This window comes from Notolabrus celidotus, chromosome 11 (assembly GCF_009762535.1).
Source record: "Notolabrus celidotus isolate fNotCel1 chromosome 11, fNotCel1.pri, whole genome shotgun sequence".
NCBI lineage: Eukaryota > Metazoa > Chordata > Actinopteri > Labriformes > Labridae > Notolabrus > Notolabrus celidotus.
Genome location: NC_048282.1, coordinates 10,372,781 through 10,397,127, shown reverse-complemented (window position 1 = coordinate 10,397,127; position 24,347 = coordinate 10,372,781). Strand labels below are relative to the sequence as shown.

The window sequence follows — 24,347 nt, the reverse complement described above, 5'->3', positions numbered from 1 at the left end:
GAGGAGCAAGGAGACTGATCGGAGGAGGGATAATCGAGGAAACACGAGAGCTGACTTCGCGGAAGTCTTTTCTCTGACAGACACGCCCCCTTATCGAATATCACTCACCGATTGGACGCTGCAGCGGCTCGGACTTAACCGAGACTTAACGTCAGCTGAATTTAATAATAGAGAAAAGAGGGACCTTAAAACAGTCACTATGGGAGCCCTGAAACAGATCATAAACATACGTTGGTTTCTAAACAGTCTGTATGTGATGAGCTGAGATTAAAAAGTGTTTGATGTGAGTTTTAAAAACTTTGAATTGAAGATATTTCACTTTTGTTTAAGAAGGTTCTCGATGTACTGTATGCTGCCCCCTCAGCTCGTATGCCATCTGATCACATATCGTCTTTTTTCCTCTCTTAAATTCAAAGAATGTAAAACATCAGGAAATAAACAGCAGCAGTGAGCAGAATGGTAAGGGCCTGTGTCCACTAACAGCGTTTTTGCACTTGTACAAAAATGCCCTCAGTGTCAGCTGATTTAAGTCGCTGCACTCTCAGTTTGAAAATAGTTAAAATCTTTATAACACTGCCAATGTTGTAAATTTCACTTCTTGATCAACGGCCAATCAAAATCAAGAGGGGGGTGGAGGTTTTATATTTAGAGACTTACCATTTTATATCTATAGGGGATCGGGGTTACCCTCTGACCCAGTGGTTAATGACACCCCTGGCCAACCCACAGACACCCTTTCTCTGTTCCCTTCACTCCATAACTAACAGAAGAAAATAAAATGTGCTTGCTACATTCCACTTTGCCCAAAATAATTTCAATCTCTGCCTCGGAGAAGTTCTTTTTTCGCTCTCTATCCTTCTTGCGCCATGATTGCAGGGCAAGCCGACCAGATGCATAGGTCTGTGTACTTATATGGTGGTTATTTGCTATTCATGGGCAGGGATTTATGCTAATTGATGATAACCTGGAGCGCGCTGTCAGTTTACGATGGGTTGGCATTCATGATCTTACAGACGTGTTTACGTTCAAATCTGAGTTTCCCACGCCGTTCATGAATCCGGAGTAGAGTTTTAGTAGCTTGAGCTTTTATGTGAAAATCTACACACAGATTTACTCACGTATCATGAATGAGACCCACTGTGTGGACCACTGCATGAAGCGACAGAGGACAGACAGCTTTTGTCGGCTGCATAGTCACTCACTCTCCAGCGGTTGGTCAGCTCGGAGAGGTCAGAGCGAAGCACAGGAGAGATCACACTGCTGACTGTACCTCCGGCCACCTCCAGGCGCTGCACTCAAGTTCCACCCTATCGGAGAGAACCGAGTTTGGATGATCAGAGAGCCTGCAAGGGGTACCATCATACCTGGTGGAGCTTCCAGAGAGGGCTGTCTGAGGTTCTCAGTTGTGGTTGTGGTACAAGCTCAGGAACGTGTCCCTCATGGAGTCCATGGTGCTGCTCATTGGACAGTTCCTCAGGTTAGTGAAAACAGGGTCCTCGGAAATTTGGATTCAAGCTGTTCTGCTGAAGATTTTCGAGCATGTGCTCTTACTGGCCGTCTTTTTAATTCTCCGGACATGCCACACCTCTCCTGTGAAAGTCACATCTGCCTTAAGACTTTTTTCATCCCTGACCTCTACGTTAATGGTTACATTGCAGTTTCCAAATCTGCAGTAACCTATTGACCTGAATAAAGCAGACTTCACCATAGGGCTCTGCAATATGGGTGGAGGGATTTTAGTCCCCTTGTGATTACAGTCCCCAAAAAGGTCTGCCCTTTTGCGTCTTTCTGAGGTTTAGCCATTCCTTTTTGTCGATAAAAAAAACAAAACAAGGCTGCTTCAGCAAAGGCCTTCTGAAGAATTCCTATTATGTACCGTTTTCCGAGGAAAGTCTCAGGTCTGTTGTCTGTGCAGTGTTCACAAACCGGCAACATAGAGGAGAAAGAAAAATGTTTACAAAGAGAAATATTTCTCTCTGAGATGTGTGGCAATGGAACTTGAGGTCATATGTATGGTGATCTCACATCATTTATATGCAGAGCAACTTCATAGGCATTGACCAATATATTAAACAGTGAAAAGAAAGTCTCTTTATAATCCAAACATTACAGAATTATGACACCAAATAATGTATTTTGTAATATAATGTTAGCCATTGAAGATTTATTTAATAGTTACAATTACCCTTTCGCTGGAGGATGAAGCCGTTGCTGATGGTGACAAATAACTGTTGCGAATGTCACTGTCAGGGTTTTTCTCAAATACTTTCTATAGGGAGTGAGAGTAAGTAGGGGTCATTTCTAACATATTTACTATATTACAAATTTAACTTTAACATGGTGTACCAAATAGCATGCATATTAAAAATGTCCCCAAAACATGTCTTTAAAGTTTATGCTCAAGAAAAAACACTTGGAAATCAGATTTTAGCATGCCTGAAGAACCCTCTTCTTCAGCCCTGCTCAGAACAAGCGGTTTTCTCTCTGACCACGCTCCCTCAGGAAGTGGATATCCCCTCGGCTGTCCAGCACGTTGATCTAATGTTTACATGTTGGCTGAATATACACGGCTGCTCACAGACCCGCGTTACTTCAGCCCTCTAAATCTGATCCAGAATCTGATCCTGATGGAGAGGCGCCTGTAGCAGGACCTTTCTGAAGGATTGGTCACAGATTTAGTGTTTCTTGTTGTTTTATTTATCAGTATGTCGACGTGTGTCTTGGTCCACAACTACGAACATGTAGCTATGTGGCTATGCCAACTAGCGCTAGCACTTTCCATGATAAATAAAAATCATCCACTAGATCTTCAAATCTGCAGACGTGGGGAGTAAAACCGACCTCTACCAGAAAGGCAGCAGGACCTTTCTGAAGGATTGGTCACAGATTCTGTGTTTCTTGTTGTTTTATTTGGCAGTATGTCGACGTGTGTCTTGGTACACAGCTACGACATGTAGCTATGACGTGGGGATTAAAACTGACCTTTGTGTTTATTAAGACAGCCTACAACTAGCATGCCTGTCAGTAGAATTTGAGCAGAATTTAACTTTATTTTTCTCAAAAACTATACAGTAAAATCGGATGAAACTGCTCAGGGTGACTGTCAGGAACATGAGGAACAAGAATCCATTGAAAGATCTTTGTCACCTCTCATAGATTTTTCAAAACAAAATTATGATATTGAGTAAAATATCAAAGCGTGTCAGTAGAATTTGAGCAGAATTTAACTTTATTTTTCTCAAAAACTATACAGTAAAATCTGATGTTAATTCTCAGGATGACAGCCAGGGACACGAGGAACAAGAATCCATTGAAAGAGCTTTGTCACCTGTCATAGATTTGAAAAAATTAAATATCAATATCACTAAAGCATCAAAGCATCTCAATGCAATTTGAGCAGAATTAAACTTAATCTTTCTCAAAAACTTTTCAGTAAAGGCATCTTAAAATGTAGAGAACTATTACTTTTTCTGTAATTATTTTTTTTTATTTTCATACTCAATAAAAAAAATTGGAACAACGCAGCTGCATTCCTCCTTTTTGGTCTCTCTATGCAGCCGTACCTTAATTCCCTGTATAGACGCGCATCATTTTTCAAGCCGCGGCTGGCTTAACCGGGGTTTTGCAAAAGATGGCTCGCTTGACCGCGGTGGTACGTTCTCCTTGGTCTGCAAAACTTCTGTTGTCCTCTTTTTCGCAACAGGTGGTTTAGGGAGTAAGGGGCGTGTTGTCACACTTTTGGCTTTCACCTAAAATTCTCGGTCTAAGTACATCACAGTCACTCAATTTCTATATCAAATTAAATATTAATTTATTGTGCACAAATGTATTATCTTCAGATTTTCACTTCTCATTCAAATAATAAATTCTACATGATCAAGTACAGATTTTACATTTGTGACAAGTTGCCCCATCACAGGGTAGGTTGTCATAGTATTTCTCAACAAATAATAATATGTAACACACTTATTCTTGCATTTGAAAGTCTGATTTATTGAAAGTAGATGTCAGGTGACTTAATGATATAATGAACCAGTTGGATCTCCAAGTCAGCTGGGAAAATCTGCCTAGGCTGAACATAGCCCACCACTGATGTTGACCCTCAATTTCTTCTGATGTAATCTTTTGACAGTAGCGTGTTAGGGTCCTGTAACTAATATTGAAGTCTTTGGCAGTACTCCTTATTGACTTATTTTCAAGTTTTACCTGCTTCACTGCCCTTAACATTATGTCAGCTGGTGTACTGCCATTGTCGGTCTTGCATTTATAATTTCAAAGCATTTTAGCAGGGTTCCCTTCTGTCCTTCTTTATATTCTTCCTTCTGCTTGCATAAGCCTATACATACAAAAAATAATTTAATCAATAAATATTTTCAAAATTTAATAAAGCATCCTCCTATATATTTTTTTACCGTTTTGTGGCCACATGATTTATAACAATCGAATTACCAATAATAATAATGTTTTTTGAAGCAGTATATCAACACACACATTGTTGTTTGCAGGTTGCACAGCTAGACAAGTTGGCTTCTGCAGGTCTGCAGTTAAAAAATGCTGTAATATATGTATACTGGGGCAAGTTGTCACATGCCCCGAAATCACTGAGACAACTTGCCCCAGAGTGACATGTGGTCTAATGCTAGCTATGCCACAAGCTAACTTTAGTACAGGACTTTGGTTCAGGTATCAAAATAAACATTTTCTCTCCTCTATTCTGTATAAAATGTACCAATTAAGCATACTTACTAATCACATGTTATGACATTAAATGTAAATTGAAGGTTTTTTACCTCTATGTTGGAAAAATATAAAAATTCTTCTCATCCCAAATTTCAGTGACTAAAACTGTGTGTAAGTAGCAGGATGACTTCAGAACTGTGAGTTGCACATTATAATTATAGACAGTGCCCTCTGGTGGTGGAGATATAACCAGTGTGACAGTTTACCCATGTGACAACATGTCCCAATCTCCCTACTAAAGAAATTCGAAATTTGTTTTTGTGCTATTTCAGTGCTCACTTTAAGTGGAATTATGAAGCTGTCTATAGCTGCTAGGTGACAAGCTTAACTAATATCTATTGACCTTAATATCTATTTAAAATGAATATTTAAAATTGCTATAATTATTTCTCAGATCTTCCTGAAGCATTACATTTTCACAAAATAATAAGAAATGTTTATTGTGTTAATTCATTCATTCAACTTATTTGTGGATCCAAAAAAGATGTTGTGATGCCTGCCTTTTCCAACAGGGGGTGCTACGGGTGCGCACAGCAGATCCACAGGCTATCATTGTGAAACAATAATCAGACGTGTGTAAAAACAGCGCACATGAAAATATATGAGAATATACTGTTTCGCTCTATCTAAAGGATAACTCACAGAGGTTTTATTTATCATATTACTTGACAAATGATACAACACAGACTCCCTGTACACCCAGCAGCCTGAAAACATAACATCATAAGACTAAAAATGGACTTAATGTTCAGAGAGAAAAATAAGGAGGAACTAAAAATGTAATCATCCAAAAAAAGAGTTATAGGGCCCCTTATTAATCTCAGCATAAGACAGTAGAAGATTGGTGAAAATGTGGGATCCGTGAAAGCTGACTGCAGCAGGTGAATTTCATAAAACCCCCACAGCAAAGACCATCAGACAAGAGGTTCGGGCAGTTTGGAAAGGCGCTCCCTGTGGCCAGTAAAGCCATATTCTGCTTGTAATGTCACTTTTCAAGGCCCCAAATGCCTGTTACACCACATTCTTTTTGTGCATTTTTCCTGGACGGTTATTACAGTTGTTATAGTTATTATAATTGCAATTTCTCAAATGACGTAAAAATTGTGAATATAACTGCTTAAATGGGAAGCAATCTCTCTGAAAGAGCATGTTTCAAGGGCGCTGACTTAATTGGAATTGTTTAAATATTTTACAAAAACAATTGGTTGATTTATTTTTAATAAAGAACACAAGCTGCAGCCCAAATTTTCCCACCTTATCATTACAAATAAAACTGTAAATCTTTTTGAGAGTTACTGGGCAGGGATGAAAAAAAACAAAGTGTGAAATGTAACAAAAGTCAGATTCATTTGAAAAGTGCTCTGGGTACTTCCTAAAGCTTTTAAATGATATTTGGTATAGGTGAGAGGATCAAGGAGAGAGGAGGGAAATAGAAGGAGCAATATGTGAAGGTACACGAGAGCAGCCTTCAAGGAAGTTTCTTTACTGACAGAACCTCCAAATAGATATCACAGATATAACTTTGTAACATCACTGGAGATTAATAACAGAGAACAGGGACCTTTAAACAGACTTTAAACAGACCATAAGCATATGTAAGTTTCTAAACAGTTTGCATGTGAACGGTGGTATCAAGAGGTGTTTGACATGACTTTTAAGTACAAAATATCAAGCTTAGCTTTAAAAAAATGAAGAAAACAGAGGATGACTTCAGAGTTTTATTTCTGATTTATTTTTTGATATTTAACAAAAGTTATTAGTAACATAATCTAAAATAATGCAGATAATATAAACATTTCCTCTTAAGATCAGTTATTTCTCTTTTTAAATGTTACTTTAAATTTAATTAAAGTATGAAACAGGAGAAGTCTATCAGACACTTTCAAAAAAATTATCACGCCAAAGTTTTATATAAGGCTAATCATTAATAGATGTCAGGTTTAAAAAGTGTCATCATTTTTTTATTCCTGAAAACTTTAAACCTAATTAATAACTTTCTGTGTTTCAAGAAATAATACAAAGTTCAAAATCAGCTTATCAGTAAATGTTAATGCAGATATTTTATAACTATTTAATATTGGCTGGTAGAAGTGGTCCGTATAGTTCTAAGCAAACAGACTGCACTTTTTTCTTTATGTGTTTGTTGAAAAGGTAACAGGATACAGAAAAAAAAAAGTCACAGTGTGTGTTTTATTAAAATGAATACAGTGTACATGTGTGCAGACACAAACAGTTGACTGATCCATCGATGATCTCCTGACGCTGTCATCACAAACCGATGTCGCTTCAGTAGAAAGGACGTCTTGTGTCTCTTAAAACAAATTCCCTCATTCTTTCTCTCCCTGTTTTCGTTTCCTTGCATCTGTCTGTGTATCTCTGGTCGAAGAGACTGAGACACATGTGAGGGATGCATGGATGCACCTTAAGGGTAATGAGGTACTTCTTCCTTTTCCTCTGAGTTGACAATTCCCTGTGATTTCTTAGAGTTGACGATACCCGGCGCTGTCTTGGAGTCTGCATTCTCACCTGATTCCTTGGAGTCGACAATTTCCTGGAAAGTTGTAGTTGCCTCCTCACACTCCACGTTCTTGGATTTAGCAGGAATCTGAACAAGAACAATCGTAAAAAGGTCCTGAGTGGTTAGCATGATATGATGGGATTTTGCAAAGTAGAACATCCTGCATTGCACACCTGGACACACATTTTATCCACCAATCACAGCCCTCTGACATCATCTTTGTGCTGCTGTGCATATTGAAAATTTCCTCTGTGGTTCATTAGATATTTCATATTGAAGTTTAAGTATAACGTTTTTGCCACAGTACAGGCAGAGGTGAAATGTTACATCCCTTCCATGGACTGATTTGATATGACATGTGAGATCAGTTTGTCTATAGCAATGCTTTAGTTTTTGAGAATTGATCACCGTCCTTATTGGCTTTTGACCAATCAGAGTCAAGCATTAAACAAAGCGAGGTAATAACTTCATAAAATTTGAGTATTTTTCAGTCGTACAAAAGGATTCAAGCTGAATGTGAGTGAACCGTTTGTTGTAATAATGTTTTTCCACATCTACAAGCAAAAGACAGTTTCAGTTGTTTAATTGTGTTAAAAATGAAGGTTATTGCAGTGCTACATATTTACCTGGTTGCACACAGCCTTCCCGTAGCGTATAAAGGTGGCAAAGTGCTCACAGTTAAGGCTGGTGAGTTTATAACCAAGCTCTTTATCAATGAGGGCATCCCGCCGTTTCCTCATATCTTCAGGCGCTGTTGCTCTGAAGGCGTGACCGTTGTTGGCAATGAAGACGTGGGCTCCTTCTGGCACAGTCACCTCACCAAGAGGCATCCTACGGATCTTTGTCCCACCCAGAAGGAGGTCCCCACAAACGGGGAACCACGATTGCAGGGAGGTCCGTACTTTGTTCATTAACTTCCCCTCTTCTAAAAAAAAATAGGAGAGAGTTTGTTTTTCAGAATGTGCATCAATTCAACAATCGATCTTTTCTTACTGGGAACTTAAGTATGTAATGAAGCTGCTGTAGAAGAGGTGCATTATCCACTGTGGTGCTTTGTGGAGAAACAATTGACTGTAAAGATTGTCAGCACGTATGTACCTCCTCACGTTGTACAAAAGTTAAGCCAAAATACCTCACTCTATCCAAAGCATACCCAATACAGTTGGTAGAACTGGACTGTAAACATTTTTAATTTTACCATAAAGTGGACTTTATGGACCAAATGGGGATTCCTTGGTTTTTGCAGAAAGCCTCAAGTAGACATTTGAGCAACTGCAGGTTTTTGCACTTTCATATTTGCTTCTTGTTTCTCCCTGTCCCATTAAAGTTACTAACCAATGACCTTTCTGGAGTCCCCGGGCTCACTTGTCTTGTAGGTTTCTCTGGATCTCTGCCGTAGACAGCTTGCTGCTGTGGACATGCCCGACCCCTACAGTTTTCTTAGCGAAATAATGCTCAATTCATGTTGAAGTAATTCATGACTCATGATGAATTTTTGTATTAAATAATTATTAATTCCTGTTGTTCACCATAAACTAATGATCCTGTCATTATGACTTAAGGTAATGAAATGGTGTTTAATACATCATTAGTTAAGGTATGGTAATTAACAGTTACTTCATACATCAATCCATATGTGACCAAATTTGCTGGACAGACAAGTTTTTTTTTTAGGATAATTGCATATGAACAGCCTATCAGGCTGAATTTTTAAATGTCATATTTTTGAGAACATACTAAATGGTGTGTGTGTATATATACATATATAAATAGTATAGAAACACACATATATGTGTTTATATACTGTATATATACAGTATATAAACAAATGCACACACGCACACACACACATACACATACACACACACATGTGTGTGCGTGTGTCCTTGCCACTGTAACTTGCTAAATGCTGCAAAGTGCTCTGCTCATGGTGGATTAAGATGAGATCAGACTGAGTCCTGTCTGTAAGATGGGACTGGATCTTATCCTGTCTTGATGTTGGGTCTTTGTTAATAATAGAACATAGAGTACGGTCTAGACCTGCTGTTTGTAAAGAGTCTTTAAATAACATTTGTTGGGATTTGGTGCTATATAAATAAAGATTGATTGATTGATTGATTGATTGATGTTTCAACACTGGAGGTTCCCGCCTGCTTGAAACTAGCAATATAGACTGAAAAATCGTTGGAAAAATGTTAACTGAAGAAAAAAAATCAAATGTAAAGAAGGTAGTTAACCCATAGACTTCCATCAGACTGCTAACTGTTAGAAATTCTGCAAATAGCCTTGACTTCACTTCCACTTCTTCTGTACAACATACACAAACCAGCCATGCTCTCAGAACAGGTTATGATTATTATAGATAGATGGTCTGATTATTTTAAGTGGTAATACTACACATTTTCTAAAACTGTCAATACATATTTTTGAGGCAGATATCTGTTTAAGATGAGTCTGGTCCTACTCGAGGTTTCTGCCAGTTTAAAGGAAGTTTGTCCTCGCTGCTTTAACTTGCTAAATACTGCAAAGTGCTCTGCTCATGGTGGATTAAGATGAGATTAGAGTCTTATCCCCTCTTGATGTTGGTCTAAACCTGCTCTGTTTGTAAAAGCGCCTTGAGATAACGTTTGCTGTGATTTGTCACTATACAAATAAAGATTGATTAATTGATTGATACATACTATGTAAATTGTGCATTGTACACAATGTTGTCCTCACCTGCAACAGCAAAGTGTATGACAAACCCATCCTCGTCGTACACTCCCCAGTGAGAGTACCCGATGGGGTAAGAAAACTCTATCAGGTCTCCAAACTTGGCTGTGGACAAAACTTCTTCAACCTATGTTCAGAACACGACACAACAGTTAGAAGAAAATAAAAGAAGTCCCCACCCTGCACGCCTCCACTCCCAGTCCAAGAGCAGGTTTGGCTGCATTTCAATCTGCTGTCTCACATTCTCCGTAGTGTTTCACATCGCTTATCTTCAGTATGAGTAAAACCATCGTCGTGCTAATGTTTACACGGCATGGACAAGCAGTTTTTGAGTTCTCTCAGTCTTGCTCTATTGGAGCTATATACTCTGATTATCTGATTATCAGATTATCTGGATGAAAGTATCTGCTAATTACATGTACTTTAAAATCCAATAATGTAGCATGTGATACCAGAAAACATTATATACTAATAAAGAGATGAGTAAACAATCCTAGAGTTCCCCTCGCTCCAAAATACTGAGCTTTATTAACCCTCTCTGTTCCAACACACTGATAACTTTATACTGAAGTTCTTACAGGATAATAAAGACTGACTAGTAAAGAAAAATGTGCAATAATCACTGTTATATAATAACATAATGACATAATAAGTTGGCCTGATCAGAGCTTGAATAAAATGTTTATATTAACACTTAAAAGAACCAGAGCATTTAAGAGTAGTATAAATCATATCTGTGTGTTTCTTTAGCTCTTACCTGCTCCTTATAATCCATAGCTGACTCCGTGTGTGTGTGTTAGTGTGAGGAGTGTGTCGAACTGCTTTGAATCACACTCTCTCACTGGGTGTGTTGTCTGAGAATCTGGTTTGGACTGTTTGTTTCTCAGGAGTTATTTAAGGGAGAGACAGCTGATTGGCTGATGCATTTAACTATTTTTTCTAATAGCACTGATAGAGGAAAAATGAACACAACAAAAAAAAACAAGCTTAAGTTGGATTATAAGTTAAGTATATAAATGATTTGTGATGCTGTATGAATTCTTAAAAGCAATTTAAATGTAACTGTTTAAACAAAAATATTTGTATTTCTTCAAGCACATCAACAGCTCTTATTCCTCTAGAGTAGAGAGTATCTGGTTCAAAGTTTTTTGTATTTACTGTGGATGTGAAGTGAGGCCTGCTCATCGTACCTAAAGTCTGTAAAATAGTATGGGAGGTTGAGCCTTCAGTTATCAGGTCCCTCTCCTTTGGAATCAACTACCAGTCAGGGTCTGGGAGGCAGACACCCTCATTACTTTCAAGAGTAGGCTTCCAACTTTCCCTTTTGATAAAGCTTAAGAGATGGCTCAGGCTTAGACCAGCTCTTAGTTATGCAGCTATAGGCTTAGACTGCTATAGGCTTAGACTGCTGGGGGAACTGACACACTGGGATCCTGTCTTTCCCTCTCTCTCCTCTGTCTGCCCGTCGCTTACTGTAACTCTTCCAGTCCCATTAAAGTTACTAACCATAGACCTTTCTGGAGTCTCTGAGCTCCCTTGTCTCGTAGGTTCCTCTGGATCTCTGCCGTAGATGGCCTGCTGCTGTGGACGTGCCAGACTCCAGCTGCTACAACTACTACTATCCGTCTCTCCATTATCATCTCTCCCTCTTATTCTCCTCTATCCCTCTCTCCAACATGGTCTCAGCAGATGTCTGTCTAACATGAGTCTGGTTCTTCTCGAGGTTTCTGCTTATATGGAATGAAGTCTGAATATATTGAATGAAACTCGATATATATGGAATGAAGTCTGAATATATATTCAGACTGTCATATATAAATATATATATTTATATATATATATATATATATATATATATATATATATATATATAAATATATATAGTGATGGGATATGTAACTGGCCACTATAGGCTACTTGATGTACAGTGTTTGTGTCTTTGTGATGCATGAGGTCAATCTTTTTGTGTTGAGCTGCATAATAAATCAGGGGATGTTAACTTAACCTTTACAGGTGTAAAGTTGGAGACTATATTGTGTTTTTAACTCTTGCTGTTATTGTTACACTCTAGTTAGGATGCCCATCAGTTGTTGCTTGGTGGGCTTGAGTTTGCCATGCTCTGTTTTTAGTTGATTTTTTGAGCATGCATTACCTTTTCATGTTTTTCTGGGAAATGTTCTTAACAGTGTTTGTCATCATTTTGGATTGTTGCAATAATAATAATGATAATAATAATCATACATTAGCATAAGGCAAGCATTTTTATCTCTTCTGTGTTTCTAAGCGTATTAAAAACTTGAAAAACATCCCTTTAATTTAAATTTACGACTGATTCACAAGTGTGAATAATTTGCGATTAATCAAGATTAAAAAATTCAACAGCCGTATAAAAAACATAACTTTAAAAATCCATCTTAATCTCTTAGTAAAAGGATCTTAACATAGCATCACAATTTTATAATTTTGTTATATTTTTCTATTTCTGAGTTTTGAATGTTTTAATCTTCAATATTTTGTTGTTTTTATTCGTCCAACATTGTTTTATTTTCTTTTATTTCTCTTCCTCACATTTCTCTTTTATTGTCTGTTAGTTTGTTTCTCATTTGTAAAGCCCTTTGTAACCCTGTTTTGAAAAGTGCTATACAAATGAATACTATTATGATCATATCTGACACATCACAAGCCCGCCAGGGACATTGGAAATGGAGACATACAAGCCTCAACCATTTTCTGCATACCATAAACACAACTTCCATTTCAGCCTTTTATTATCATTTATCACTTTTATTGGTTTTAATGGTGTTACTGTATAAAAGAAAGGAGGTGAGCATGAAGAAAAGAGACACAGACCTGCTTTAATGAAAGAACCTATGCAGCATTGACAGACAGGAAACGGATTTACACTTACATAGAAGGAAAAGTTGCATAAGTGTTGAATGTTTTTTAAAGCACACATATAGACATGACTGAATTTCACCACTAGGGGGCCCCATCTCTTCCACTTTCACTGTCTGCCAATCATCAAGTTCACATCATGCGCAGCACACTTTCTTTCTGAAGCTCCAACTGCTGCACTCCATCTGACTAAACAGAGGCCGTGCTGACTCCCTGCAAAAATATCTCACACAACAACCACCTCAGAAAAGCAGAAGTATCTATATTTGTCTCTGGTTACTGTACTGTGTATCTACTGAGTGATATTAAGTCCATGAGGGGAAGAATAATTATGTAAAAAGATGATGGTGAAAGGTTAAATAAATGGGCCAGTGTTACATATTATTTCCAAAGTGGATTGCCCTGCTACTGCTGACACAGTGAAAGGTTGAAGGCTGGATTTCCCAGTAACTGATGGGGTTATCGAACAGACTGATGCCGTTATATAAAGTCCTCTTCATGCTGAAGGGCTTTGGACAGAAGTCGGTCACATCCACACTGCTGATGTTGTTTGAGTGCAGGTAGACCACCTGGTGGGAAAGACAGAGATACACTGGAGTGAGTCATTACTTGAGACTACTGCAGAGTTTCAGTGCTGCAGGAATAGACTGGCTATAAAGTGGATGTGTTCCCCGCTTAGTGAGGCTGATGCATTGTTTTTAACTCTAAGCAGGGGACGACTCTACTGGTTGCAAAAAAGGATTCATCTTGAGTATGCTCAGGAGAAAATTTGCCTTCTTCTCACTCTATTTATGACCTAAGTAAACAAACCCTATGACTTTATGGTCTTTATTGCTGGTTTCAAGTCTCCAGTAAGGTGTTTACTTCATAAATTATGTTCTCATTTCAAGTAAAATGTGCAAGAGAATTTGTAAAATGAACACAAATCCATAAATACTAATAAGGAATGAACATGCACAAGTTCCTTGCAAATATTTGCGTTCAAAAATGATATTTTGACGCCTCAGAGAGCTGGAAACTAAATACAGGTATTCACCAAATGTGGGTAAATATCTGCATGTCGCTTGGATAAATCTCTACTTACTCAAAGCATGATTATTTGCTGTGTCAGATTCTGAAGTTTTCACTGTCTGATGCTTAAATAAATGCAAAACAGTTGCATTTGAAATAACCCATTATAGATGGAGATCTATCCATTGTCCTCACCTGCAGGTGCTTCATCTGTGCTAGACCATCAGGAACTTGGGACAGCAGGTTATTATCCAGGTGAAGTTCTCTGAGGTTTTCGACATAATAAAGGCTGCCACGCTCAACGCTGCGGATCTTGTTGTGCCCGAGGCCCAGCCTGAACCAGGATGAAAGTTCACATAGAAACACAATGAGATCATCACACAATGAAGGGAATGTTTGCTATGATATGTGCTTCATCTTAGGGTGCTAACTGCAAATTGTTAAGGCCTGTTGCCACTTTAAATGCATATTATAGAAATTAACACAAAAGCAGTAAAATTAAAAACTATAAGGGCACTTAAGGAATACAACAGCACAGTTTTTTCCCTCTTTGAGCAACCACAACTGATGTTATGTCAATCTCAGGATAGCTGTGTGTGCTACAGCGTCACAGACTCACCTGTAGAGCTCTCCATACTGCATCAGGTCCTCGACCTGGATGGCCTGAATTTGATTCTGATCCAGATGTAGCTCTTTCAGGTTAAAAGGTAGATCTGATATATGGAATAAGAGCACAATGGTTGGTAAAGAAACTCAAAAATGACGAAAAGGCTTTGCACATCTACTACACTGTTTTGGATTCTTGCAACTGTTAAAGAAACTCAACAGAATAATGTTTAACTTACAAAACCAGCAGCTATATGTAGCTACAACATGAAACACATTTAAAACCTCTTGAAATCGTTAACATGCTTATAAAAGTGCATAATTTAAAAGTTATGAGTCTCATGAAGCATCTCTTAAAATCATCCACAGCAAGAACAAATCTAAGATCAAAGTAAAGCCCATTTTGATTGACGTTTTTTCCTGGCTCCTCCCACAATATTGTGACATGTGAGTCAGCACAGAGCAGCCAGCAACAGTCTTTGCGAGTTTTCAGAGCCGCCCTATCATCTAAAAACTATTCAACTCACTAAACAGTGATTAAAAAATGCAGGGCAGTTCATATTATAATGACTAGTTGGTGCACACACGCAGCATAACTCAGCCATTCTTTTTCTACAGAGCCCTCCTTTGGTAGATGAAGATATTGTCATCACCACACACAACAACACATGAACATATGTTTGAAGGCCACATACACTAAAATACACCATCAGACTTTTCCTTTGCTAACATATTCAAATATCTTTAGAATTATCTGGAATATTTTCTGCAGTAATTGCAACTTAAGTGTGTGCCGTGAACCTAAAAAAGCCCACAGGTATAACTCTTGTTTTCATCAAGCCTAGCTGGGCCCTCCTGTCATAACTCCAGCTCCCTTTCGGGGTCCCTACCCTCAGTTTGGGAATCATTGGTGTAACTAGTGATGCTCTGATTTCTACCCAAAGCTATGAATGCATTCGAAACAACAGCTCTTTTTCTGGAGGTACCTGGTTCTGAATTATAACTGATCATGATAACATTTGGAAAAGATATCTCTGGTAATACTTTTCAATGTTTACTTTTAAATACATACAACCCTGTAAAACACTGTGAGATGGCTGTTGTGTTTCCATTTCATTACTTCTGTAAATAATGTTAGTTAAAGTTCCTGCCTGTGATTGTGTTGCATTGCAAACACAAAACCAATTCCAGGTTAGTAAAGATGTGCACCTCCTCGAAAATGTAAATATGCATTGAAACGATAAGGACCCAAGCCCTGTGATTGGTCCGCTCTGCAGCATCTTATTTCCTGCATTTACAGCATTTCCCAAATTGACTGACATCGGCCGTACATTTAATCTCCTCTCTGTTCTTCTTTGTAAAAATTGCTGTATGACATAAATATGTATAACATTTATCAGCTCGCGTTTAACATAACACGCTCAGAGAGGACATAGTTCACTTTGGACAAGCAAGCAGAAAATGTAGCAGGACCTGCAAGCGTATAGGCAGAGTACTGCAAAGGGACATGGACATATCAATGCTAAGTATGTAGTTGTCATGACCGCGTTGGCCACTAGGATGTAGAGTCAACGCAGGAGTATAAACCAGGCTTCAGAAAGCCCCAGAAGAAGTCAGGACACCTTGGCCTCTGCTGCTGCAGTTTTAAACATCTGTCTTTTGATATGTCAACATATAATCTCAACATGTCCCTCTGATCACCAGCCTCTGATTCCTTTAAACGACTTTAAAATTCCTTTCATAAGTTTCCTTATGTGACACCTCTTTGACTAGGAACACTTTCAGGCCACTATAAAATCCCTCTCCCACAAATTATGAGATCTGTGTGCCGAGGTTAAGACAGCACATTTCCGACCATCAGAAAGAAAAGGCCAGATATGAGCTTTTACCTTTGGGGATGCTTGTGAGCTTGGCCTCCGAAATCCTCAGATACTTCACTCGCAGTCCATCAAATGCACCGGCCTCCAAACCACTGTTCTTGATGGGATTACGTCCTAACTCTATTTTCAGGGAGAGAGCAAACTTTAAGTGAATGTGTCTAATCCTGCACGATGTGATCAGAACTATAATAGTTAAAAGGAGTTCTTACCAATACAGTTCATGCTGTAGAGTCCAGAAAATGTCCCTGCTGCTACTTTCTTGATGCGGTTGTCATGAATTCGCAGCTCCACTAGAGTTGGAGGAAGTCTCTTGGGAACAGCGGTCAGCAGATTGTGAGACAAATAGAGCTTATGCATTTGCTCGAGAGGCAGGAAGGCCCGTGGGTGGATCTTAGAGATCCGATTGTTCACCAACACCAGAGCCTGTGAGGGAAACAAAGACAGCTGGGTCAGTGGAAGAAGGAGAGGTCTAATGGACTGCATGGCTTTGAGGACTTGCTGGCTCTTACGTAGAGGTTGTTCAGTCCCTTGAAGTCATTCTCTCTGATCTCGGTGATCTGGTTTCCCTGCAGGTCCAGCAGTCTGGTATCAGGAGGAAGATCATGAGGCACGTAGTATAAACCTAAATGCAGAAACAGGTAGAGATGAGTCACTTGATCTTTCAAAGTTTACACTTTGTACTACCTTCAATATGGAGATGAAGTAATTGTGTGCCAGGTGGGTCACGTGGGGCATGCTGCATGAATATGGGGCTGCTACTATTAACCATCCAGTCCCTGCATGACCAAAGTGAGAGCTGTGTTTGCATACTTGCCGCTTAGCTGTAACGTGACATGATCTGTTTGATTTTCATGCACAGGATCACAAGCTGCAGTGGAGAAAGGTTTCTGTTTTTTGGGGGCCTCAGAATATTATATCTACTGTATGCAGATGATGTGGTTCTGTTGGCCTCTGCAGACTGGGACCTCCAGCATGCATTGGAACAGCTTTCAGCCAAGTGTGAAGCTCAGTGTGAAGTTGAGACGAGGGTCAGCACCTCAAAGTCTGAGGCCAGGGTTCTCTGCTGGAAAATGTGCCTGAAGGAGTTCAAGTATCTCTGTGTCTTTTTCATGCAGTAATACAGGTGTTTCATCGGACTAGGGGAGCTGAGCCTGAAGGCGAAGCTTTCGATTTACCTGTTGATTCACACTCATACTCTCACCTATGGTTGAATGGGTGTGTATGTGGTTTCCAGTACTTCCGGAGCCAGCCTCTAGTGGACACTTGAGGAACTGCAGTTTTTAACACTTCCACATTGACTTCAATTCTTGCAGCTGGAGGTTGCCGCTTGGTTACAACGCCCCTATTAGTCCGACAATTAGACACGCCCCTAATTATGCCAATATATGCATAGCTTGTAGCCTTATGTAATCAAAGTAGACAAGTTATAATAAAATTCACACCCCAACTTGTTGAGATGCATAAAGAACCCAAAGCTGTTTTTGTACCAGGCTATAAACAAGTTCAATTCTGCTTTAGATAGGAGCTCTAACCACAGATTGTATAAAACATCAAGGTAGTTTCAGGCACTGTCAACCATTGGGTTTGAAGCCATTGGAAGGCCATCGCCACGCTGGAAATGCTGACTGCTGACTCAAACTAACTCTTAGATTGGACTTCCACCAGATCTGTCTTCTATCCACTGGGGTTCGTCTCCATGCTCTCTCGTCTGTCATTTCCGTTCCGTTACTTCCAGTGCTTCCTGAGCCAGCCTCTAGTGGACATGCGAGGAAATGCAGTTTTAAACACTTCCACATCGGCTTCAGTTCTTGCGGCCGGAGGTTGCCGCTTGGTGCTTTCACGTCAGAGTCTCCAAAAGTCTTCAATAACACCAGAAAAAGTCGCTAGATTTGTGTTTTTTTAGCAAAAGATTTGCAAGAGGTCTGAAAACAAGCTGAATATAGCGACAAATTTGCTAATTTGGCAACACTGCCTCCAGGAGGTTGCTGTGGAGAAGGGTGTCTCTGTTGTAACATCTGGAGTCATGCTACTTCCTCCAGTTTGTCACTCTATACCAATAAAACCCAATATTGCATTCTGTTAAACAAAGCTGGTTGTGCTCCTCTTGCAAAGGAGGCTCATATATTTTTATCTTTCCATCCACAACTCTTTACAAGGATGTTCAATCTCCACACGACATCTAAAAATGGAAACTTCCTCCAGGGAAAGTCTTCGTGCACCCTCACCAAAGGGACCAAGGTCTGATGAGGTCCTTGACAGTGTCCTCTGAAAGCACAAGGACCTCTGGAGTTGAGAATATACTTTCGGATTGGACGATGAGCTTTCAGAAGATTTCTGCACTGGAGTACCTTTGGTGGAAGGCGCCTAAAGCTGAGGATGATCACATTATCAAACTGGCTCTACTTGCTGTCTCATTCTTCTTGAGTTGCTATTTTGACCTGCTATTCTTTGTACCATGGCATTAGTGCAAATGAGCGAGACCTAAGTGATGTAAGAGGCTTATATAAAGGTTTGAATAGCAGAATCCTGATTCAAGCTGCATTCACTCAGACACTGGTGGTTTTGACAGATCAACTATTTTTAAGTTGGAGCTGTTTGTGGTCTGAAAGCGTTTCAAAAAAAGAGTCTCATTCTGTAATCAGATAAACACGAGGTAGTGTTTTGTGGCCTCTGGTTGGAGTGAGTATGCTGCACTTTGTTAAGTATATACTTTGCTTCAAAAATGGAAAGTACATCGTAAAGACGGAGCAGCATGTAAACTCAGTGTGCACAAACACTCACCCAGGTCGGAGCACTGCACCACCTTCAGGCTGCACCGACACTCAAACGGACATTTAGGCCCCTCCTCTTGGATCAGCTCCTGAAAGCCTGATCCCTCTTCTCCATCGCTCATCATCATCTTCATCAGGCTCTTCACATCAACTGTCTTCCCCAGGTCTGGGAGGCCTTTCTGCTGGAAGGGAAGGACGATGGAGGGGGTAGGTGATGGGGAAGCGTACACCACGAGGAACAGCACACAAAGGAGACGCATGACGGGGCCGCTCGTCTGGATCTGAAGAGTGAACAAATGATTTAATCAGCAGTTTGAGGCTCTGCAGACTGCATTTATGAAAAGATAGAAACAAAGCTGAAGCATCAACTCAATCTGAAGAATGAAAACCACAAATGAAGCTTTCAGTGATCCCAAAACTGACAGATACTTTGCTCCAAAGTATGAATCAGCTTGTGCATGTGCAGCTGATTCATAAGCACAAAATGTCCCATCAAGCATCCCCTCCTTTTATGGTTGATAAAAGCAAACCCTGTATTTTTGACTACATCCATCATCATAGAGCAAAAGCCTCCAATTTTATGGTCAGACCTAAAATACCAAAGATGTTGCTGGGTGGGGATGCAGTCTTTAGGGGAGGACATATGACATTTGATATTTAGAGCGAGAAACGTTCTAGTACAGAATATTACATGGTGCGTTCAAGAATAGAACGTAAGGTGGTGACACCAATCTGGGTTTGGAACAAATGCTTATCTTACTGTGAGGGAACCAACAATGAAAGAGTCATTTCTAATCAGTGTAGTAGGTGTGTCTTTATCAGATCTTCACCTGAGAGGCCACAAAAAGTATAAGAAATCTGAAGATAGAAAAAAAAAGCTGTAAAGAATGACTCATTGATGATTACACCTGATATCACTATCCAACCTTGGTGATCGGATCACAAGTGGACAGCCTGGCCAATCAGGTGGTCTGGGACTCATTTGTCCATGTTGATTTGGCAGTGTGTGGCCCACATCTAAGTATGTGAACACAGAGTTCATGCATCACGTTGGAGCGTGCATGGAAATACAGATATATATTGTATATGCTTATTCAGTAAGAGAGAATGCATCTCATGTTAGATACGTGAGGATCCTGTGCCGAAGAGGAAAAAGGGTAAAACATCTTGAGTCAGAGATGCCATCAATGAAAAGTTAATCAGAGTTTATAATAAAGCAGCAAAGACAGATCATTTAGAGGAGATAATCAGATGTGTGTGTTTGTCATTCTCTGTCACTCTCCTGTATTTCTGCATCAAGTCCGCGTTAATACTTGACTTAACGCGTGATCTACTTCCTACATGCTATGATTGACGACATCTGCAACGAGACCTGTGAGAGGCTCATCATTATAATGATGCAAGGCAGTGGTGATACAGACATTTATAATCACTTTGTCTGTTTGTCTTCTGTTAATAGATACTCCAACCTGCAGAGTTACTCTTATGGAGGAACATCAGGCTTCATGCTCAAAGTTTTATATCCCGCCATCGCTTCACTCCAAGATCCCCCGCTCCTCGGTTCCTCCTGGTCCTCATATGAGGGCAGCTTTGATGTTTTTAAAGTCTAATGAAGGTGAATGGAACTCAGCGTTATTTGCACACAGAGTGGGAAGGTGAGATCAGATCAAAAGTGGTCACATGGTGACACATACAGAGATGCCTGATGTGCACCTCCTCCAAAATGTAACTACACGTTTAAACCATATCCTGTATAATAAATGGACGTAATATCCGCAGCGTCACCCATCTGTTTCCGTTTTGAAGCCAATCATCAGCGAGAGCCATATTGGAAATGCTGAATTCAACTTCTGTCGAGCTAGTGTGTGGTTGTGAGATGGGGGCCTTTAGCCTCCTCGCTTACAGCTACAGTGTTCCTGCCTGTCAATCAAGTCGGCCACGCCCTTATTTAGGCAAAACTTGTAAGTTTAATATCTTCAAGAACAAGGAGTTCTAAAAAAAAAAATCACACCCGTACAGTGTGTGCCGATAGAGAAATTAGCTATTCAGACCTAAATGTTTTTTTGAACCAGGCTGTAAACATCTTTATTTCTGCTCCAAAGATTGTCTTCTTTGATTGGGTGTGTATGTTGTTTCTGGCATTTCTGCAGCCAGCCTCAAGTGGACGCTCAATGAACGACAGTTTTCAACACATCTGCATGTGCTTCATATTTAAAGACTAGAGGTTGCCACTTGGTGTGAACACTCAGACTTACAGCTATCGCAGGATGCATGTTAACATCAGCCTATCCCAGCTGTTATTGGGTGAGAGGCAGGGTTCCTGGACTCAAAAACATATACTTTCAGAGACCTTCATTAAGACTTTACCATTATTGAATCTTGCCAAATGCCACCAGCTAATTTAAATGTATTTAGTAACTTTATACAAGCCTCATAAATAACTCTGTGGACTGGATGACAATGCAAAAACAGAGCTCATACCAACCAGCTAACCCGCCAGTTTCTAATTCTGTCTTCAATCCTGCAAACGCAAGACAAACATTGCAAACTCAACTGGATAGATGGCATTTTCACACTTAAGTACACTCTGTTAATGCATCTTCTGCCACCTTATTCTCACAGCTTAAACTCAAGTATCAGCATCCCTGTATATACATTGGGATGAACTGCATGCACTCCACCGTTCTTTTTTCTCCATGAGGAAACCCAACCCCCTTCACCACAGTGCGGCCCGAAATGCAGGAGAGGTTTTTTTTAAATACACATATGTTATGGTAAGGAGTCAGCAGAGGGTCAGGGAGGCTGATGTGCAATTTGAATCAATGAGCTGCACATTTTCGTACAAAGTTGCAGATTTTTGCATACAACTGTCACTATGAATGGGTGGAAAGTGGATGGACTTTCCAATAAAACTCTATTTTCATTTGTTGTAAATGTAAATAGAGGGGTTTTAGTCCAATTTGCATTAAAAAAAGTAGAAGAAAGTAGCTGTATAAATAAGTTGGCATGCAGTTATATAAAAAAGTAGGGTTGTCATGCATGTAGAAATAAAAAGATTTGAAGTATACTTACCATTTCAGCTCCAGCAATCTGACAAAACACTCTCGAAATGTGACAAAGTGTCCCTCTACAACAACCTCCGTCCTCTTTACTTCTTCATCTTACCGACTGAAGTTCTCCTGCAGAGAGAGAGATCCACACACGACCAGAGAGAGAGAGAAAGAGGGAGTGAGAGAGAGAGAGAGAGAGAGAGAGAGAGTGTGTAGGCCTGTACTTAAATCATCAGGACAGAATCTTCTTTCAGGATTATCCAGACATCCGACAGCCAACAGGAGAGCTGCAAATGATATAGATGATCTAGATATAACTGGCAAGCAATTTTGATCATGTGCCAGTATTTCTAAAAAATATTTTTTTTTCGCCTGTTAACAATGTGGTAAAACGTTAGTGTGGTCTCAGGCTGGTCTTGAGAGTGTGGAAGTAATGACAGTTAGCGGGCGCAGATGTGAGAGCAGCCTGAGGAGCTACTGGACCCCAACCATCTCTGAGAGGGAGAAGTGGAGCAAGATCTTGTCATTTAGGCTCATTGTATCTATAGTCTCTAGAATTAGTATAGGAGGTCAAGCCTTTAGTTATTAGGCACCTCTCCTTTGGAATCATCTTCCATTCAGGGTCTGGGAGGCACACCCTCTCTACTTTTAAGAGTAGGCTTCAAACCTTTCCTTTTTTTTATAAAGCTTATAGCTACAGCTGGCTCAGGCTTGGACCAGCTCTTAGTTATACCGCTGTAGGCTCAGACTGCCGGGGGAACTGACACACTAGGAACCTGTCTCTCCCTCTCTCCCCTCTGTCTGCCTGTCACTTACTTTAACTCTTCCTGTCGCATTAAAGTTACTAACCATAGACCTTTCTGGAGTCCCTGAGCTCCCTTTTCTTGTGGGTTCCTCTGGATCTCTGCCGTAGACGGCCTGCTGCTGTGGACGTGATCAGACTGAGTCCTGTCTGAAAGATGGCACTGGATCTTATCCTGTCTGGATGTTGGGTCTTTGTTAATAATATAACAGAGTACGGTCTGGACCTGCTCTGTTTGTAAAGAGTCTTCAGATAACGTTTGTTGAGATTTGGCGATACATGAATAAAGATTGATTGCTTGATCCTGAGCTGGTGAGAGCATCTCTAAGCTGCTGATCTCTACAAAGTCCAGAAAACATAAGAAGTAGTGATAACAGCAATAATATTCAAAGCTGAGACAAAGCTGAGTCAACGTCGAAGAGAAGAAGGAGAGCTTAACGAGTACAGACATGTCAACATCAGTATTCCTGCAGAAGTCCTGTTCACCTTGACTAATGTTACCTTTAGAGGAAATGTTCACTTTAATGTGTGCATAAATAAATCATCTTAAAAATAATATTTTGTTAGCTTGTTTATGTCTTCAGTTTTCAGCTTGGTTGCATATTTATGTTAAGATTATACAGTGTCATTGTGGTATTTAATGTCCTGATGAAGCCTCTCCACTAGGGGGCAGTGCATGCGTGCAGTTTGTTGCAGCAGTTGGTCAAAGGCAGAACAACAAATGATCCAACAACTTCATTCTTTACCGTCTTGTGAAACAAGAGGTGGATTCATTTATGTTCCTTCCATTTGAACTGCACCTTAAATCATCACACAGGCTATTCACTGTTTTCACTCCTGAGTCATTATAATCCAGAGGTCTTCAACTTGTAGGAAGGCTCAGACTGTCAATACGCTAAATGTGTGGGCCCACTAACAGTGATTTCTTGTATAAAATGTTTTGTTAGAATTATATGAAGACAGAACTGTCATCTATCAATCAATCTTTATGCATGTATCGCCAAATCCCAACAAATTTTATTTGAAGACTCTTTACAAACAGAGCAGGTCTAGACCGTACTCTATGTTCTATTATTGACAAAGACCCAACATCAAGACAGGATAAGATCCAGTCCCATCTTACAGACAGGACTCAGTCTGATCTCACCTTAATCCACCATGAGCAGAGCACTTTGCAGCATTTAGCAAGTTACAGTGGCAAGGACAAACTTCCTTTAACAGGCAGAAACCTCGAGCAGAACCAGACTCATGTAAGACGCACATCTACTGAGATTGAATTACATGTTCGGTCCAGATTTACAACTTATTTAAAGATATTAGCTAAAAATAAGATTCAATTGCTTATGAGTGAAACAAATTGTG

The 24,347-nt window shown here is 39.8% G+C and overlaps 2 protein-coding genes across 2 annotated transcripts; both read right to left on the bottom strand.

Annotated features, from left to right (window-relative positions):
* Positions 1 to 6,699: 6,699 nt before the first annotated feature.
* On the bottom strand, positions 6,700 to 10,826 carry LOC117821087 (phospholipase A and acyltransferase 2-like). The gene is made up of 4 exons (XM_034695123.1): positions 10,728 to 10,826; positions 9,977 to 10,097; positions 7,885 to 8,183; positions 6,700 to 7,345 (listed from the first exon to the last, which is right to left on the bottom strand). Exons 1-4 carry the CDS (start codon positions 10,743 to 10,745, stop codon positions 7,163 to 7,165), a joined length of 621 nt encoding a protein of 206 aa, XP_034551014.1. The 5' UTR covers positions 10,746 to 10,826; the 3' UTR covers positions 6,700 to 7,162.
* Positions 10,827 to 12,805: 1,979 nt separating this feature from the next.
* LOC117821725 (biglycan-like) lies at positions 12,806 to 22,313 on the bottom strand. Its single transcript, XM_034696203.1, has 8 exons — positions 22,206 to 22,313; positions 19,144 to 19,414; positions 16,872 to 16,984; positions 16,572 to 16,785; positions 16,372 to 16,482; positions 14,496 to 14,589; positions 14,072 to 14,210; positions 12,806 to 13,434 (listed from the first exon to the last, which is right to left on the bottom strand). The coding sequence occupies exons 1-8, from the start codon at positions 22,206 to 22,208 to the stop codon at positions 13,240 to 13,242; spliced, it is 1,140 nt and encodes a 379-aa protein (XP_034552094.1). The 5' UTR covers positions 22,209 to 22,313; the 3' UTR covers positions 12,806 to 13,239.
* Between the last annotated feature and the right edge of the window lie 2,034 nt (positions 22,314 to 24,347).